Below are 18,445 nucleotides of genomic sequence, written 5' to 3' on the forward strand. Positions count from 1 at the left end.
CTTTGTCTTCTCCTCCATTAGCAAGTGTGTAGCAGGTTGTAGGAAAGAGGTACTGCACTGTTAATCTCACATCTGGCTGTGGTATTGGAGGGGAGGATTTGGGCAACTTTTTGATGGTTTGCTAGTCCTTCAGTAACTGCCAGGGAAATATAAATCCCTTTTCAAAACACTTGTAACTTCTGTTGTGCTTGGCACCTTACTCAGAAGTAACTAGTAGAATGCATGTTGGGTTTGGCTTAATTGTGCAGAATGGCTCTTTCTTACAGGTGGGGGCAAACCTTTCCCATATACATAAGTCACAGAACACATGGGAATAGTTGCACTTTATTTCAAGGCTGGTATTACCCCAGCTGCTGCATGAATTATGAAACAGTGTTTGTAATGATGATATGACTGAAGCATTGACTCGATTACACAGAGTTAGGGTGCAGTTGTCTTTGAACTGGGTGCCTGAAGCCAGGGCTTTTTCCATGGCTGCTGAAAAGAGGGTGCATGTTTTCTTATGACAAGCTGTGAGGGAATGATGCAGAACTTAAATCTACTGCTGGTTACTACAGAGCAGTGAAAGTTGCATTTCTGCTTTCTGGAAAAGCAAAGTCCATTCCAGTGCTTATTTACAGGCAGCTGCTTTTCCTGGGCCCTGGGAAGTGAGCTCCTGAGTATTTACTCCACTGAGTCCTGACACACTGGTGGAAATGGTCACATCGTGACAAACACTAAAAGTTAACATCCCTTAAAGCCTGCATCTTAACGAAGAGCTCTGACAAATGGGGCAAGGGGAGGCTGTATCCCTTCCTGCTGTTGTCTATTGCATCCAGGTCTGCAGTAGCTGTGTGACAATAAAAGGGCCAAGAATCCTAAAGACTTGATCACATGGATGTGCAACAAAATGCATCTGGTCTAGGACAAGGCCAGTGATTTCATTCCTCTAGCAAGAATACAGCTCTGCTTGTCAGAAGAAAAGCAAGCACCCTTACCCTTGTGCTACTTAAAAGGGAGAATGTATTAAGTTTAGCATAGTAACACACAACTTGTCCCAAAGCTGCTTAGTTGTGCTTGAGATGAGTCAATCTAGAATCTGTCAATGCCCGCACCCTTACTTAAAATCCTGTCGGTTGCCCAGAGGCATCAAGTGCTGTGGCAGCAATAACAATGACTACTTTAATTCTTTATTTAAAAAATAACCTTTGAGCAATTCTTGCTACCCCTTCTAATATGGCTGGTAGGACCTTAGCCACTGATGCACACTTCAAAGATCTACAGGAGAAAGGCAGAGAAAAACCTTGGGTTGTGTTTATTTTAAAAGGATAACCCCTCACCATGCTGTCACTAACCAGCACTGCTTGCTAGGCAAGTGCCATCCCTTATTAAATGCTGTTGCATTAAGCTGAAACTAGTGTTTTACCTAAGGCATAGGTGCTTGAAGCCTTGCAGAGAAACCCACACAACCACAGCCTGTTACACCCAATTATGTTAGGGAAGAGTTTAGTCATTGAGAATCTGTGTTAGCACTAAGGCCATTAAGCATAAACCAGTGGACACAGTTTAGTAGTCTAACCCTCCGCATTGAGAAATGTGCTGAACCATAGGCCCTTTATCCTCATGAGGTAGATGAGTTCTGTGCTGTTTGGCATGGGAAGTCCTTTAACAAGACCTTATACAGCAGAGAGCTGCCTAGATACCAAATGTACCAGGGAATAAGAGCAGGGCTATTCTCCGAGGCCCCTGCCCAAACCCTGTGGGATGAAATGAAAGCTTGCCACCTCCCCCAGGGTCCATTCAATAGTGCTTTGCAGATTAGGCTGGTGTATTTTCTCATACTTCAGTAACTTGGAACACTGCTCAGGTAAACAATCTTATTTCCTTTGGAAGTCTCTTCCCAGCCACCCTCTTTTTTTACCTTGCTTGGTGCACTCAGCTATTCTATGATTTATGTTAAAAATCCTGTCACTATTCAAGTACCAGACTTGTATCCCCCCATAACCCAGCTGGTTGAATAGGGTGCTCTGCATGCAGTTTCTTCATGAGTTCAGTTACTGAATACCCAAGCAGCAGCTGCAATTGTTTCTCACAGAACAGCTGCTCTACACTTCAGCAAAAGAAGATCTCCCTCCCCTGGGAAAGGCAGCAGCAGAAGCTTTGAAGTCTGTCAGTGCCAGACAGACCTACCACACCAGTAGAGTCCCATGCTGAAGGCAGAACTTTGCTGGGAGCATAGGCTGTGCTTAAAGTTCAAACAGTAGCAGAGGAACTTAGCTCTGTTTTGCTAGGACAGGGCTCAAGGATTCCTCACCTCTCTCTTCTCTACCTCTACAGGAAACCCTCAGGCAGAGAGCACTGTTTTGGTCCAAGTTTAATATTTCTCATCACTAGCCCCTGATAGTTTGGCACTTTTAGAGACAAGAAAAGGTCCAGCATAATAGATCTACAGAGACACCCAAAGATTCATCAAATCACTTCTTACTCGAGGCAGTGCCATGAAGACAAATGCTTTCCTTGCAGCATATAGGAAAAAAAATCAGCCACCCAAAACCAGTTAGCAAACTAAACAGGGTGAGACTACCTACAGTAATTCAGGTCAGAGTTTTCTGACCTTCCCCTCAAGTGTGATGTCGCTGGAAAGCTTAAAGCTTTCTGAAAGCCGCATGATACAACAGTGGTCACTACCAGTGGTGATGCCTGGGGTATAGGCGCCCAGCTTTCAGTGCACTAGTGCATGCAGGGGCAATACAGCCTAACACAGCAGCTTGCCAAGCACAGTACCATCATCATCTGGGCCCGGAGGCCCTACAGTTAGTAGTGCTACACGGAGCTGACAAGGGGGCCTGGAGGAAGATTCCTCCACGAACGAGTTAACATAAGCCTTCCATAACACCCCTAATGCAGAGTGCACACGCGGCTGTCTTTGCATACTAAGACAAACAGCATTTGACTCATCTTTACAGTTTGCATAACCAGGGGAGGCAAGTGCCCCATGATTTCCACTGACTCCATTGAGATCCATGTGGAACAGTGCATTAGAACAAAGCACATATGCTTTTTAGGAGGGAGAATCCTCCCCCAGACGTGGCTGTTGCTCCCAAAGGGATTGGAATATTATATGTCTTGTGAAGCATGGCATTCAGGTGCAGGGTGTGCTGCGGGTGGCCACTGAGGCTCTACAATAATATATCCAAACACTACCTGTGCTGAGCACAAGGTATTAAAGAAAAGAGGGTAACATCTGCCTGTTCCCCTCGCATCTTCTCCAAATCACTGCGGTTACTCAGCTCGCTGGAGAAATAAAACCCACCTTAGGAAAATGCCCTTCCCAAAGCACTGTCTGGTGGAAGGACACCATGGTAAACACCTCACTCCGGGCAGCATTCACTCAGCAAGCAGTCAAGGAACAAAAGCTTTACACCCGCTTTCTAAATAGGGAGCCCCATCCACAAGGGCCGGGCAGCTCCAGGAAGAGATTTAACTATAATTGCTCTCATGAACATAAAAGAAAATAAAGAACAAAATCAAAACAGTAAAACTGCAACAAAGACATTTCTACATTATCATTGAGGGGTACTGCTCCTGAAAGGGGCCCCCTGCTGGGCACAAATCCCCCCCCCCCCCCCCGGAAGTACTAAAAAAAACAGAGCATCATCTTGTAAACCTCCAAGCTGTCGGACAGTCACTTGCATCTGTAAACAAACCCTCTCACCCACTTTAACCATTCTCTGGCTGGTGACCAGGTGCTGGGCAGCAGGCACTGCCTTTCCCAGTGTTAGATACCAGCTTCTTCCACATTCCTTCATCCAATGGCATGAGGGAGAGAGAGAAAGCATCTTGCAGTAACATTTGCTCCCTTCGTTTTTTTTGTTTTTAATACGCATATTTCTTCTGGAAGAAAACTCCAGCACTTCACATCCTTAAGGCGTCAAGAGTTTACTTGTCAGGATCCTTTATACAGCTTGCTAGGCAGGACTCCGCCCCATCTCCCCCTCCAGGGCTGATACACTGCAGGGTCTGCTCTATGTTGAATGCAATGGAATGACAAATTTGCAGCCAAAGGGTGAGTGGTAGTTTATTCCCACTTCCTGAAAGACTTTCTGCGGAATGCCAATGTCGCACAGATATACTCGCCCTGCCCTCTCACCCAGGGGCAGGGGCAGGCCCAAGGCCAGTGACCACTTGGCATCAATGCCCTGCTCCATTTCACTCATAGGAGGGTCTATGCTGAGGACAGGGGCTCGGTTCTGGTTGGCCCAGTCCACAGCTGCTTTGTACCAAGGCTGATCTCTCAGGAAAGCATTTTCATGACAATCCAGGCAGTTTATCACCAGGTCAACAGGGGTATCTGGGAGATCTGAAAGAAACATGCGTGTTTTAATGTGCATCCAGGACCAGCGTAAGAGAGAACCTCCCCTCCACAGAAACTGCAGCGGCCTACAAAGAACCGTACTCCCACCTCCCGCCCTGCATCTCCAGGAGAATTCTTCCAATCTCCCTACAGAGCAAGAGGCCTAGAGGTGGCCCATTTTAGCACTCAGAAGCAGCACTGTAACAACAGACTTTGCCAGTTAGCTATAGACTCTCCCACAGCCGTCTGCCAATAGAACTCAAAGGCTTGAGTTGCAGGTTGGCAATTTCTGCTCATCATGCTGAAGTGTGGCACTTTTGGGATGGACGTGGTTGAGACTGATCAGTTTTGAACCCAGGCCTCCGGAGAGACATCACTTCAATGAACCAGCTGGCCCTCTGAAGAGGCCACCTTCCAGAACAGCTCTATCACTGAACGTCTGATTACATGGTAGTACCTGCAGTGTAACACCAGGTTCTAATGTGGAGTGTCTTGTTGTGTAAAGCCTGGCCTAGGGACTGGTGTGCCACTATTCCTCTCCTCCTGCCCGCTAGGGCCCCACATAATGAGTTTTAGGTCTAACCTTTGTCAAGCTCTAAACATGCTTTAATTTGGTGGGGAAAGTTCCCTGGATTCTAATTGAAACTACTGCCAGGAAATCTTATAAAACCACCAACGCTTTTGTAAACCCTACCCCAAAAATATGATTTGCTCAGCTGAGCCACCACAGCACTGCAGGTCTCAGTGGTATGTCATTGTCACTAACGATCCATTAAAAAACTGGGGGGGGGGAGGGGGGGCGCGGGGGGAGGTTGGTTTACCAGCCAGAGAAGTAGAAAACAGGGAAGGACAGGGCATTTTGGAGAATCTGCCATTGGTTAGGCAGCGGGTGTGGTGCAACCGCTGCTTGTCACGCTGATCAGTACTGCGTCGTCGTTTTCTTGTACTCCTCCCACATCATCTGTTTGTTGTATTGACCTGTTGTCTCATCTTAAACTTGGATTGCAAGCTCTTTGTTACATGTGTGCGTTAGGTGCTGCACGCACCCAGTGGAGACCTGATCCATGGCAGGGGTCCCTAGGTGCTACAGTAATATAAATAATTTCACAGATGGTTTTCGTTCTAGGGTTTGTTTCTTCCAGAAGAGGAAAAAAACCACCACACAATAAATTTTAAAAACTTGTGTCCTTAGAGCCAATACCACTGAAAATCCAATTTCCCCCCACTAGATTCGAGCAGATCCCTGAAACAATATGTTGAAGCAGTTAATATTAGGGCTGTCGATTAATCGCAGTTAACTCATGCGATTAACTAAAAATAATTAAATCGTGATTAATCGCAGTTTTAATCACCCTGTTAAACAGAATACCAATTGAAATTTATTAAATATTTTGGATGTTTTTCTACATTTTCTCATATATTGTATTCCATGCTGTAACTGAAATCGAAGTGTATATTATTTTTATTACATATATTTGCACTGTAAAAATGATAAACAAAAGAAATAGTATTTTTCGATTCACCTCATACAAGTACTGTAGTGCAATCTCTGTCCTGAAAGTGCAATTTACAAATGTAGATTTTTTTTTTGTTACATAACATAACTCAACAACAAAACAATGTAAAACTTTATAGAGCCTATAAATCCACTCAGTCCTACTTCTTGTTCAGCCAATTGCTAAGATAAACAAGTTTGTTCACATTTATGGGAGATACTGCTGCCTGCTTCTTATTTACAATGTCACCAGAAAGTGAGAACAGGCATTTGCATGCCACTTTCGTAGCCAGCATTGCAAGGTATTTACATGCCAGATATGCTAAACATTTGTATGCACCTTCATGCTTCAGCCACCATTCCAGAGGACATGCTTCCATGCTGATGATGATCATTAAATAAATAATGTATTGATTAAATTTGTGACTGAACTCCTTGAGGGAGAATTGTATGTCCCCTGCTCTGTTTTACCTGCATTATGCAATCTATTTCATGTTACAGCAGTCTCGGAGAATGACCCAGCACATGGTGGTTTGATTTACGAACACTGTCACTGCAGATTTGACAAAACGCAAAGAAGGTACCAATGTGAGATTTCTAACAATAGCTACAGCACTCGACCCAAGATTTAAGAATCTGAAGTGCCATCCAAAATCTGAGGGAGGGATGAGGTGTGGAGCATGCTTTCAGTAATCTTAAAAGAGCAACACTCTGATGCGGAAACTACAGAACCCGAACCACCACCTAACCCCGCCCCCCCCCAAAAAACCAAAACAAAACAAAAAACTTTTTGCTGGTGACTCAGAGGATGAAAATGAACATGCATCAGTCTGCTCTACTTTGGATCGTTATCAAGCAGAACCCGTCAAAAGCATGGACGCATGTCCCCTGGAATGGTGGTAGAAGCATGAAGTGACATATGAATCTTTAGCGCATCTGGCATGTAAATATCTTGCTACGCCGGCTACAACAGTGCCATGCGAACGCCTGTTCTCACTTTCAGGTGACATTGTAAACAAGAAGCGGGCAACATTATCTCCTTCAAGTGTAACCAAACTTGTTTGTCTGAGTGATTGGCTGAACAAGAAATAAGACTGAGTGGACTTGCAGGCTCTAAAATTTTAGAGTTTTATTTTGAATGCAGTTTTTTGTAAGTTCAACTTCCATGCTAAAGAGATTGCACTACAGTACTTGTATTAGTGAATTGAAAAATACTATTTTTTTTGTTTTTTACAGTGCAAATACTTGTAATAAAAAATAAATACAAAGTAAGTACTTTATACTTTGTATTGTGTTGTAATTTGAAATCAATATATTTGAAAATGTAGAAAACATCCAAAAATATTTAAATAAATGGTATTCTATTATTGTTTAACAATGTGATTTATTGCAATTAATTTTGTTAATTGCGCGATTAATCACCATTAATTTTTTAATCGCTTGACAGCCCTAGATAATATTAGAGGAAACTAAAAGGCCTGCACTTAGCTGACATCAGGGGTAAGATGATTGAGACCATTCAGCTTCCAGTTGTTACGACCAACACTCAGGCTAACTTTATTTTCAGTTATTTGCAACTTTGGTGTAATGAATAAGAAAAAGATGATGATGATCTGAAGTGAACTAAAGATTTGATGCAGATTCACAATGACTCTAGTAAGGGCATGTCTATACTGGTGATATTTGTACCAGCATAGTTACGCTGACATAGATGCATCAGTCCAATATCAACAGGACAGGCTCTAAGGCAAATAATCAAAAAAATGAATCACACGATTAATTGTGCAGTTAAATAATAATAGAATACCATTTATTTAAATATTTTTGAATGTTTTCTACATTTTCAAATACTTTGATTTCAATTTCAACACAGAATATAGTGTACAGTGCTCACTTTATTTTTAATACAAATATTTGCACTGTAAAAAACAAAATAAATAGTATATTTCAATGCACCTCATACAAGTACTGTAATGCAATCTCTATCATGAAAGTGCAATTTACAAATGTAGAATTATGAACAAAAAAATAACTGCATTCAAAAATAAAACAATGTAAAACTTTAGCGCCTACAAGTCCACTCAGTCCTCCTTCAGCATATCGCTCAGACAAACAAGTCTGGTTACATTTGCAGGAGATAATAGTGCCCGCTTCTTGTTTACAACGTCACCAGAAAGTGAGAACAGGCGTTCGCATGGCACTGTTGTAACCGGCGTCGCAAGATATTTACATGCCAGATGCATTAAAGATTCATGCGTCCCTTCATGCTTCAACCGCCATCCCAGAGGACGTGTCCGTGCTGATGACTGGTTCTGCTCAATAACGATCCAAAGCAGAGCGGACCGACGCATGTTCATTTTCATCATCTGAGTCAGATGCCACCAGCAGAAGGTTGATTTTTTTTTTTTTTTTGGTGGTTCGGGTTATGTAGTTTCCGCATCAGAGTGTTGCTCTTTTAAGATTACTGAAAGCATGCTCCACACCTCGTCCCTCTCAGATTTTGGACGGCACTTCAGATTCTTAAACCTTGGGTCTAGTGCTGTGGCTATTTTTAGAAATCTCACATTGGTACCTTCTTTGCATTTTGTCAAATCTGCAGTGACAGTGTTCGTAAATCAAACAACATGTGCTGGGTCATCCTCCGAAACTGCTGTAACATGAAATAGATGGCACAATGCAGGTAAAACAGAGCAGGGGACATACAATTCTCCCCCAAGGAGTTCAGTCACAAATTTAATAAACACATAATTTTCTTAATAAACATCATCAACATGGAAGCATGTCCTCCAGAATGATGGCTGAAGCATGAAGGGGCATACGAATGTGTAGCATATCTGGCAGGTAAATACCTTGCAACGCCAGGTACAAAAGTGCCATGCAAACACCTGTTCTCGTTTTCAGGTGACGTTGTAAATAAGAAGCAGGCAGCAGTATCTCCCATAAATGTAAACAAACTTGTTAGTCTTAGCGATTGACTGAACGAGAAGTAAGGACTGAGTGGACTTGTAGGCTCTAAAGTTTTACATTGTTTTGTTTTTGAGTGCAGTTCTGTAACAAACAAAAATATCTACATTTGTAAATTACACGTTCATGATAGAGATTGCACTACAATACTTGTATGAGGTGAATGGAAAAATATGATTTTTTTAATCATTTTTACAGTGCAAATATTTGTAATAAAAATAATAGAATACAAAGTGTACACTGCTCACTTTATGTGTTGTAACAGAAATCAATATATTTGAAAATGTAGAAAAACATTCAAAAATATTTAATAAATTTCAATTGGTATTCTATTGTTTAACAGTGCGATTTATCGCAATTAATTTTTTTAATCGCAGTTAATTTTTTTGAGTTAATTGCGTGAGTTAATTGTGATTAATCAACAGCCCTACAAATAATCCATAGGTATGTAAAAGGAGGGAATGCCACTGGTGACCACCAAGTGGTGCCACTGAACTAAGAATACACGACAGTGTTAGAATAAACACGCTCAATTAGACAGACAGGAAAAATGGGTTACTCACCTGTACAGTTACCATTGTTCTTCGGGATGTGTTGTGCACATATACTTTCCACTGAGAGGTGAGTGCATTGTATGCACACACCCCTACAGCAGAACATTTCTGTGCACAATCACTCGAAGGAAAACTTGATGCTACAATGGTGCAGGCCTTCAGTGCTGCTCTCATAAGTGGGACCCGTTTCAGCATGAGCTTCTGCACGTTGCTCAGCGTCTCAGCTCAGACCCAGCTTTCACCAAAGCCTAACACTGCTTACCTTTGACACTGGACACCTGCTGGCCTTGGGTCTTGCTGAAGAGGTTCAGCTCATTAGTGATGGATTCCAGCATCTTGACAAAGTTGGGCAGGAAGAGAATGACATGAACGTCATGGTTGGAAAGATGCCGTCCACAACTGATTCCCTGGGCCCCCTTCACGTGGGGGCCGCACAGCAGAGCCACCGTGGGTCGCTGGTGAACATTTTTAGGATTCAACCTGAAACACAGAGAGGGGGAAACCATTAAAACCCAAGCGTCTTTTGCATTCTTTCTGTGGGAGGGTGATGACAATGGAATCTAAAGCATGGAGGTCCCAGAAATCTCCCTAAGCTGTTTAACAATCTGAAGATGAGGAATCCAGAGTCCTCCTGCTCTGGAAAGACACGTATATATGCGGTGACAGCATCTCAATCTGTCCAGCACTTAAGCACTGGGAAATTACTGATGACCTACCTGCTCCACTTCAGGGTTTCCCTCAAAAGGTAAAACAGACAGCAAAACTCTGGAACCTTGCAGCACTATTCTATTCATCTCATCAATACGCTGTCCACAAGGGCTCTGTTTCAAAACAAGGGGCACTTCCACTGGATGCTTAGAAGGTGTTGCAGTTCAAGCAGGTTTGAGTTCTATGGTTTCACCTTTTTCTTTGTTTGGCTCTCTTTTTCTGAGGCTTTGCTGTGAGACCATTGGTCTATAGTAGCATACAATGCAACACAGCGAGAATAAAAGCGTTAATGAATCTGTAAACTCAGGGGTTGTACCGTATGACTGGAGAATTGCTAACATAGTTCCTATTTTTAAGAAAGGGAAAAAAGTGTGATCCAGGTAACTACAGGCCTGTTAGTTTGACATCTGTAGTATGCAAGATCTTGGAAAAAATTTTGAAGGAGAAAGGAGTTAAGGACATTGAGGTCAATGGTAATTGGGACAAAATACAACATGGTTTTACAAAAGGTAGATCGTGTCAAACCAACCTGATCTCCTTCTTTGAGAAGGTAACAGATTTTTTAGACAAAGGAAATGCAGTGGATCTAATGTACCTCGATTTCAGTAAGACATTTGATACTGTTCTACATGGGGAATTAGCTAAATTGGAAAAGATGGGGATCAGTATGAAAATTGAAAGATGGATAAGGAACTGGTTAGAGGCGAGACTGCAACGGGTCACACTGAAAGGTGAACTGTCAGGAGGTTACTAGTGGAGTTCCTCAGAGATCGGTTTTGGGACCAATCTTAATCTTTTTATTACTGACCTTGGCACAAACAGCAGGAATGTGCTAATAAAGTTTGCAGATGACACAAAGCTAGGAGGCATTGCCAATACAGAGAATGACCAGGATATCATACAGGAAGATCTGGATGACCTTGTAAACTGGAGTAATAGTAATAGGATGAAATTTAATAGTGAAAAGTGCAAGGTCATGCATTTAGGAATTAACAACAAGAATTTTTGTTATAAACTGGGGACACATCACTTGGAAGTAACAGAGGAGGAGAAGGACCTCGGAGCATTGGTTGATCACAGGAGGACTATGAGCTGCCAATATGATACAGCTGTGAAAAAAGCTAATGCAGTCTTGGGATGCATCAGGCAAGGTATTTCCAGTAGAGATAAGGAGGTGTTAGTATCGTTATACAAGGCACTGGAGAGACCTCATCTGGAACAGTGTGTGCAGTTCTAGTCTCCCATGTTTAAGAAGGATGAATTCAAACTGGAACAGGTACAGAGAAGGGCTACTAGGATGATCTGAGGAATGGAAAACTTGTCTGATGAAAGGAGACTCAGGGAGCTTGGCTTGTTTAGCCTAACTAAAAGAAGGTTGAGGGGAGATATGATTGCTCTCTATAAATATATCAGAGGGATAAATACCACGGAGGGAGAAGAATTGTTTAAGCTCAGTACCAGTGTGGACACAAGAACAAATGGATATAAACTGGCCATCAGGAAGTTTAGACTTGAAATTAGACGAAGATTTCTAACCATCAGAGGAGTGAAGTTCTGGAACAGCCTTCCAAGGAAAGCAGTGGGGCAAAAGACATATCTGGCTTCAAGACTAAGCTTGATAAGTTTATGGAGGGGATGATATGATGGGATGGCCTAATTTTGGCAATTAATTGATCTTCAACTATTTGCAGTAGATATGCCCAATGGCCTGTGATGGGATGTTAGATGGGGTGGGATCTGAGTTACTACAGAGATTTCTTTCCTGGGTGTCTGGCTGGTGAGTCTTGCCCACATGCTCAGGGTTTAGCTGATTGCCATATCTGGGGTCAGAAAGGAATTTTCCTCCAGGGCAGATTGGCAGAGGCCCTGGGGGTTTTTCGCCTTCCTCTGCAGCATGGGGGACAGGTCACTTGCTGGAGGATTCTCTGCACCTTGAAGTCTTTAAACCACGATTTGAGGACTTCAGTAGTTAAGACATAGGTTAGAGGTTTGTTACAAGAGTGGGTGGCTGAGATTCTGTGGCCTGCGTTGTGCAGGTCAGACTAGACGATCATAATGGCCCCTTCTGACCTTAAAGTCTATGATTCTAAAAGAGTCATTTTGCTCCTCTCCAATGGTCTTGTTTTGAACCCAAGAAAGGAATGAATGAATAAGAGCTTTTTAAAGCATAGTAATACCACCATGAACTTAGGGTTCACCTCAGACCGATCAGATACATTTAAAGGTAGAAAACAATTCATACTACTGTATTTTTAAAGCCCTCCCATTACCTCCATGCACCACCAGTTTCACGTACAATAACAGATTAAGTGGCTGCGTCTACTTTCTATCCAGCAAGGCAGCCTCATGAATTATCTCAAGGCATAAGCAAGCATCAAAAGAAATTGTTAGGGAAAGCGCTGCTGCTGTGTAGACAATGTTTTGTGAGACATTGGATTGAAGTGCAGTACTATCTACACAACAGAAGAGGGAGTTAATGCTCTCTCTCTCCAGTGGGATGAAGATACCTTAAAATATTAGGGTCAGGTAAATCAGGCTTAAAAGTGTATCGCAATTGTGCGTCTACTTGACTAGTTAGTGACTGCACACTGAAGGCAGGTTTTTGCTCACACAAGGGGTGTGTGCATGCACACAGGACCAACTGCATATCAGACCTCTTGTCAAATCAGGCCCCAGGAAAAGATTAAGACTTCCAAATGGGATTTAAGTATAAAAAAAAAAAAAAAATCTAAGTGATATTGTGACTAGATGGTGCAATTCCTCTTAGTTCTTGAGTTTTGTTTTTATTGGCATCTGCCTTCAAAAATATTACATTTAAAATAAATACCAAAAGAAGGGTTTAGTTATTCATGCAAAGGATCAGCTAATCCAAAATTATAAAGTGTTTTCATCTTTCTTGGGTTACATCTTCCCCGAGATCTCTGAAAAAGTTTCCACCGGGAATTGAGTTATTCTTTATTCCCTCCTCTGTTGATTTTGTATTTGACCGAGGGACATTACTGGTTCTGGGATATAGAAACCCAGGCGAAGCCATGAGTAAATCAATACATCCAGAGTACTGGAACAAGGACAGTCTCTCCAAGAGGGTTTCCTGATTCTCTATATACATACAATGTAGAGGGAGAGACAATAAGGAAGTGAGGCTATAGGCAAAACTCTTCCTTTGGTTGGCATTTAGGTAATTTGGATTACTCTCTCATTTTCATGGTCATTTGAGGACTGACTCATGAATACAGTGTGGGGTTTGCATAACAGGCTAGAATAGTGCTTCTGTGTCCAGAGTAGGAGGGCAAGCATCGAGACAAAGCCACATCTGGCCATCTGGATTAGCAGGGCCCTATATGTACTACATAGTAGTTACTGTGATAAATTGACAATACCCTGCAATATCCTGAATGAATTTTCTGAATTAAATGAAACTTAATTCTATAAAGTTGAACATTATTGGGGTCCATTATATTAAACATGCAACGGTGTATGTATTATCATGGAACTGTATGGGCTTGTCTTTACAGCACTGCAACTTTCTCTCTCAGGGGTGTGAAAAAACACCCGAGCGCTGCAAGTTTCAGTGCTGTAACATGCCAGTATAGACCGTGCCCAACCACTGGGAGCTACGCCCCTCATGGAGGTGGGGTTTTGTAGAGCATTTTAACGTTGCCGGTGTAGACAGGCCCTATGTATGTACCTTCTTTAGGAGACAGACCAATGCAATCTCTGAAAGGTATTAGGAATTTCAAAGGATTTTTGGGAAAAATAGGTGTGAAGTGGATTTCCTAGGAAGTACCTGGGGAATGCAAATGACCCACTTCAAATCCTCCCTTTTCAAATTATGCCCGGAGGGGAAAACCCATTGTCTGCTAATTACCTGCTCCTGGAAACTCCAAATCAAAGACCCCTGAACTGTACAGAGGGTAGACTAAAAATGCTATGAGAGTGTTTGTTCTGAGCTGAAACTGTGATGAATTTATAATCCTTGGATTGGGGAGGGAGGAAGCGGGGACTGAAGGACTACTCCATGTTAGAGTTGGGGTTAACTCTGGTAAATTTATTAGCATTTGTATAGGTTCTTCTATTACATTTAATGTTTTCTCTTTAATGAGTTTTATCTTAAGAATAAAGTAGGCCTGCATAGGAAATGCTGCGTGGTACCTCATAGCTGTTAACAATTACACCTGTCAACTGTCTGCTTGGGCAGCCTGTCTCTGCTGGGGAGAACAATGAAGGCAGGGAACAGTGCAGCCTGGATGCACCTGGGTCAGAAGGGAGAGATGCAGGGCTCTACCAAAGAAAGGCACTGCCTGGGAGCCAGACACCTGAGAGCAGGTGCCCTTGCTGGACAGGTGCAGTGTCCTGAACTGTGACAGTTACAAAGATTTTCCCTGGAGATTATTTTATACAATTTAATTTGGCCACATCTTTGATGAACAAGCTGGTTTCTGTAAACTCCATTCACAAGGCAAATGGGGAGATTCACAGCAGGGGTTGTTTACCTGTTGGGTCCTCCGAGCAGACTCAATGCCATCTGGCTGGCGCACACCCCAGTCATCTCCAGTCTGCGCTCCAGAGTCAGGCCGTGTTTCTCAGCTACTGAAAGCACCTTTTTGTGCAGTTCATAAGAGACGCTTGGGACGACTAGCCCAGAGTCTGCAATTCAAAGAGAAGGGGAAGGAAGGACAGAATAATCATTCACATCCAGAGGGTTAAGATCTGTTCTAAACTAAATGACAGACTGCTCCTAAATGAATATAACGAAGAGGCTACTTGCCTCTACAGGAGGTCCCCTTATCTCTAAAGGCTGGATCAGCAACTGTGCTCCCAGCAGGCTCCAGCTCCCTTCAAGAGGCAGCCATTTGACTCTCAACTAGCTAGCTACATCTGCGGCACTTACTCCACATGCTGCCACAGAAACTATTTCTTTAAGGGGTGTGAGAATGGCTGCTGCACTACAGCCTGCATTCTCCTCTAGGCTCCTAAGAAACAAATTTGGAGGACAAACCACAATTACTAATTGGGAAAGGGGCCTCCTGGCTTTAGTTATTACTGCAAGCAAGCCCAGAATGTGGGGAAAAAGAAAAAAAAAAAAAAAAAGAGGTTTCTTCGAAAGTAGCTTAATCCTGGAAGCTCAACAGCAGAAGTAACCTTGTCTTAGCAGACCCCTCTCCTCGCCAACTAGCAACCTACGTTCAAGAACAGGATAGCAAGGGGAGCGTGGGAATTCTAGATGGGGAATTCTTTGGGAAGGAGGTTTCCCCAAACTCCTGCTTACTCCATGTCCTACCCAGTGCTATCTGATTACCACTACCACTACCACAAGCACTAGCATTTCCCTCTTTAATGAGACAGCAGTTACATTGGTTCTAAAAAAAGAAAAGGAGGACTTGTGGCACCTTAGAGATGAACCAATTTATTTGAGCATAAGCTTTTGTGAGCTACAGCTCACTTCATCAGATGCATGAAGTGAGCTGTAGCTCACGAAAGCTTATGCTCAAATAAATTGGTTCGTCTCTAAGGTGCCACAAGTCTTCCTTTTCTTTTTGCAGATACAGACTAACACGGCTGCTACTCTGAAACCCATTGTTTCTAAACAGACTCTCTAGGATAAAGTGCCCCAGAGCCTGAAGACTTCCCTGGAATCACAGGGTGGAATCGCCCCCTGCAGCGAGTGGAATACATGGATAGATAAATTGGTGAGGGCAAATAGTGTATAAAAGCCAGCCAGTTTCCTACTTCACAAGTCTCAAAACAAAACTTTCTTCCTCCATCAACCTAACTTCTTATTCATATAGCTGGCAAGGGCACCATGTTACTCACATCACCTATAATCCCCTAAATCTTAGCGGCTTCACATCACCACCAGAAGAAATGAAAGGGTGTCTCCCACAATCCCACTCTACTGTGCCACCCCAACTCAGACTTTATGCAACCTCCAAAAGACCCCAAATGTCTTCTCTGGCTGAAGTGATCTGAACTCAGCAGGCGGTGCTGGCTTCCTGGCCAGGAATCCATACCTCTAAACTCAGAAAGATAGCAACTAAAGCCCTGTAACTATATAGGGTGGGATTCTCAAGAGTTTTTGCAATGGTATTTGTGGACCTACCTCCTGCCAGACCCTTTGAATAATCCAGCCATAGATCAGGCAGCAAACAGCTCAAAGGCTTCTGATTGGTGACTGGCAGTTTTACCATGGCACATCTCAATCTAAGAACCAGCCCTTTGCAGAGTGTGGCTGAGAAATTTAAATGGTTCAATTGCATTCTGCAGTTATTTTAGTTCTGTTTATTAACAGCTCTCATCTTCTGCAAGTCCATGAGAGCCATCCTTCAAGTACTTACACAGCACCAGACAGCCCACAGGGCATCTGGGCTTAGAATAATACTGCAGACATCCATCCAAAGGGCAGCCCATGGCTTTGAGGATCATCATAAATGTGGGAAGGATCATACGAACCTTAGGTTTCTCTGGCCAGAGAGAACTCCTTTACGGGGAAAAGATCTTATAGTCTGCAAACTCCATTCTTATTCTTTAGATTACTTGGGTTCTTTACCAGGGGCTTCCATGACACACTGAACACAAAGAAACCACCTCCAAACTCATTACAAGGGATGTGCACATGGCTGTGACAGACTTTAGTGGCACTGGAAGCCAGGGAATAGAAACTGTGACCTAGAAGCACCCCACGGAGAGGTAAGGTATTATACCTTCACCTGACAATAATGACCAGCCAGATTAAAGGATCCTGAGGCTCCAAAGGATGAGACCACCAACCTCTACACATTTTGCTCAATCCATCCTCACTATCTGTTAAAGTTCATTATCCCTAACACAAGTCACATAAAAACAAATATCTTTGAGCTAATGGAGGATAGCTGTCACAGTCACTTCAGCTATGCCCTTTGTGGGAAATCTGTAGAGCCCTGCAAATATGCAGATATCCGCAGATGAGGATATCCGAGAACAATTTTTGCGGATCGGATGCGGATACAAATTTTGTATCCATGCAGGGCTCTAGAAATCTTGTCACAGAACACCAAGGCCCAACAAGAACTGTATCATTACAGGATCTGCTCTGGTTCTCCACACAGCAAAATCCCAGAGGGACAGAACTTCTGCCAGGATCACCTGGGCACAAGAATAATATATATTTCTCAATGTTTCTCTATGTATTTCTCAGAGTTTCTCAGACACTTGTGTGTTGTTTGGCAACACCATTCTCTAACACACCAGGACTTGCTCCAACTCTTGAGTGGAAAAAAAGACTGTATCAGCAGGACTGGAGTGTTGAAAATAACACCCTGCTGTGATGGACGGCAGCGCAGAGATGTTTTCTCACTTCTACAGTGAGATCCCAAGAAGTCAACAGGTAAAACAAGCCAGATTCTTTATTTGAAGTATTTGGAGCTATGACTACCCAATTCTCTACCCCTCTCCAACTCTAAGCAAGAATTATCTTGCACTAATGGGGCACCTTTCATGCAATGAACCCCTAGAATTTTACAGTCTTTACTAATTTTGGAAAATCCACTTCCCTGCCACAGAAAGGCAAACCCCTTTGAGTTGGAACACAACAGCTATAAAACGGCACACAACAGCAATGCATAACTGTTTAGGATAGGAAGTTTGGAATGGATAATCAGGTAGGAAGAAGGTGCTTGCAAAATATCATTGGATCTTTGACCACACAGGTCAAGACCTTTAACATCTCAACCAAAAGTTCTCAAATAATACAGCACCTTCTAGCGCTGTGCTAGAATAACGGCTCAGTACAAACTCTGGGGATATATGGTATCAAGTATCCTCCTGACAGTCGAAATGACAGACTGGACTTCTACATAGAGTGCTTCCGCAGACGTGCACAGGCTGAAATTGTGAACAAACAGTATCACTTGCCCCATAACCTCAGCCGTACAGAACACAATGCCACCCACAGCCTCAGAAACAACTCTGACATTATAATCAAAGGGGCTGAGAAAGGAGGTGCTGTAGTCATAATGAACAGGTCAGATTATGAACAGAAGGCTGCCAGGCAACTCTCCAACATCACATTCTACAGGCCACTATCCTCTGATCCCACTGAGTGCCACCAAAAGAAATTACACCATCTGCTCAAGAAACTCCCTGCTACAGCACGGGAACAAATCTACACGGACACACCCACAGAGCCCCAACCCCGGGTATTCTATCTGCTACCCAAGATCCATAAACCTGGAAACCCTGGACACCCCATCATCTCAGGCATCCACACTCTTACAGCAGGATTATCTGGCTATTTGGACTCTCTCCTCAGACCCTATGCTACCAGCGCTCCTAGCAATCTTCGAGACACCACCGACTTCCTGAGGGAACTACAATGCATTCATTGGTAATCTTCCTGAAAACACCATCCTGGCC

General features: G+C 43.1%; 1 protein-coding gene across 2 annotated transcripts in view; it reads right to left on the reverse strand.

Annotated features, from left to right (window-relative positions):
• Positions 1–308: 308 nt before the first annotated feature.
• The window catches only part of EDC3 (enhancer of mRNA decapping 3), a 65,622-nt gene continuing 47,485 nt past the window's right edge, over positions 309–18,445 (reverse strand). For both annotated transcript variants that reach the window (XM_048865971.2, XM_048865970.2), the window contains 3 exons: positions 14,548–14,701; positions 9,609–9,826; positions 309–4,339 (listed from right to left, as the gene is read on the reverse strand). In XM_048865971.2, coding sequence (XP_048721928.1) covers positions 4,005–4,339; positions 9,609–9,826; positions 14,548–14,701 — 707 coding nt within the window. In that variant the 3' untranslated portion in view covers positions 309–4,004. The remainder of the gene's footprint in view (positions 4,340–9,608; positions 9,827–14,547; positions 14,702–18,445) is intronic.

Source organism: Caretta caretta, chromosome 10, assembly GCF_965140235.1.
Source record: "Caretta caretta isolate rCarCar2 chromosome 10, rCarCar1.hap1, whole genome shotgun sequence".
NCBI lineage: Eukaryota > Metazoa > Chordata > Testudines > Cheloniidae > Caretta > Caretta caretta.